The sequence below is a fragment of the Magnolia sinica genome, chromosome 19 (assembly GCF_029962835.1).
Source record: "Magnolia sinica isolate HGM2019 chromosome 19, MsV1, whole genome shotgun sequence".
Taxonomy (NCBI): domain Eukaryota; kingdom Viridiplantae; phylum Streptophyta; class Magnoliopsida; order Magnoliales; family Magnoliaceae; genus Magnolia; species Magnolia sinica.
This window is the reverse complement of record NC_080591.1, coordinates 66,511,973-66,513,296: the sequence shown is the minus strand read 5'-3', so window position 1 is coordinate 66,513,296 and position 1,324 is coordinate 66,511,973. Positions and strand designations below refer to the sequence as shown.

The 1,324-nt window shown below is 47.1% G+C and overlaps 1 protein-coding gene across 1 annotated transcript; it reads left to right on the top strand.

Annotated features, from left to right (window-relative positions):
* Positions 1–225: 225 nt before the first annotated feature.
* Positions 226–1,051, top strand: LOC131235266 (vacuolar iron transporter homolog 4-like). The gene has a single exon (XM_058232402.1). It carries the CDS (start codon positions 272–274, stop codon positions 857–859), a length of 588 nt encoding a protein of 195 aa, XP_058088385.1. The 5' UTR covers positions 226–271; the 3' UTR covers positions 860–1,051.
* The last annotated feature ends 273 nt before the right edge of the window (positions 1,052–1,324 follow it).

Sequence of the window (1,324 nt, the reverse complement as noted above, 5' to 3'; positions counted from 1 at the left end):
GGGGGAAATTAATCTCCACTTTGTGGTCTACTTAAAACTTAGATCCCCCTCATTTTTCGGGACCATGCCTTAAAATCAGGGAAAAAACTGATAAGTGGCGTGGATGTACACCATGTACATCAGGTGGACCCCACGGTCAGGGACTCACCCAACCCGGGCTCCAGAGTCTTCCACTATAAATAGCCCTGGGTCTCTGGCACCACGAACTTCCTTCACCATCTCCACAAACTCCCAGCACCAAATCCTCCCCCAATTTTTTTAACATGTGATTATGGCGGTCCTTGAGCAATCAAATCACCAGCCTTCCGGAGTCCAAAGGCAAGCAGCTGATACCAACATCAACAGCTCCCAGAAGGCGCAATGGATGCGATCCGCCATCGAAGGGCTGCTGTTCACGGCCTCGCTTATGATGGGAGTCGGTGCTTTGAAGGAGGACAAAAGGGCCATGGTCCTCTCCGGGTTCGCCGGCCTCATTGCAGGGACTTCTAACACTGCCATAAGAAAGTTTTTCAGAGTCTACTGGCAAGTGGGTATAGAGGTAGCCCAGATGAAGAGAGAGGAATATAAGGGAGAGGTGAAGTTGAGTAGCACGGTGCAGGTGGCTCTGCTGTCAGCTCTGGCTTTCTCAGTGGCGGCGATGGTGCCGATTCTGGCGGCTGCGTTTATAACGCCATACAAGGTGAGGTTAGCGGTGGTGGTCGGAGCGGTGAGCTTGGCGTTGATGGTGCTTGGAGTGGTGGGTGCGAAGTTGGGGAGGGTGCCGGTGGTTAGGTCTTGTGTGAGGTTGTTGGTAGGTGGTTGGTTAGCTATGTTTGTCACTTTTGGGTTAATGAAGTTGTTTGAGTCTCATGTGCTGTAAAGATAGGTGTGCTTCTTTTCTTCTGTAGGTATGCTTCTCTTCTTCTGCTTTTCCTCCCCTCTTTCCTTTTTTTTTTTTTTTTTTTTTTCCTTTTTCTTTTTCTTTTCTGTCTTTCTGAAGTTAGCAAGTTTGGCATGCCATTAGATGGTGGAGAGTCTTGTTCATGTAATCTATGATCACCTGGGATTATTATTTTTGGGGGGTTTGGTTAGTAGGAATTAAAAGAATTTGGATTTGAAGGGAATCAAATCCTCCAAAGTGCTCTTTTAGAACTCCCAAATCATATCGAAGCTCTGATTTCAAATCCACTCAATTTCACAAGAGTTCGAATTCGCACGGCCAAAATCTTGTGAAAAAGAGCTTTCCAAATAAGAGTATAAATTCACCAAATTCCAAGCAGATTCACGGTGCAGAGCGGGCCTCAGACCTATTCTTGGCACAGCTGGACTGAAGGAAGTTCGAACG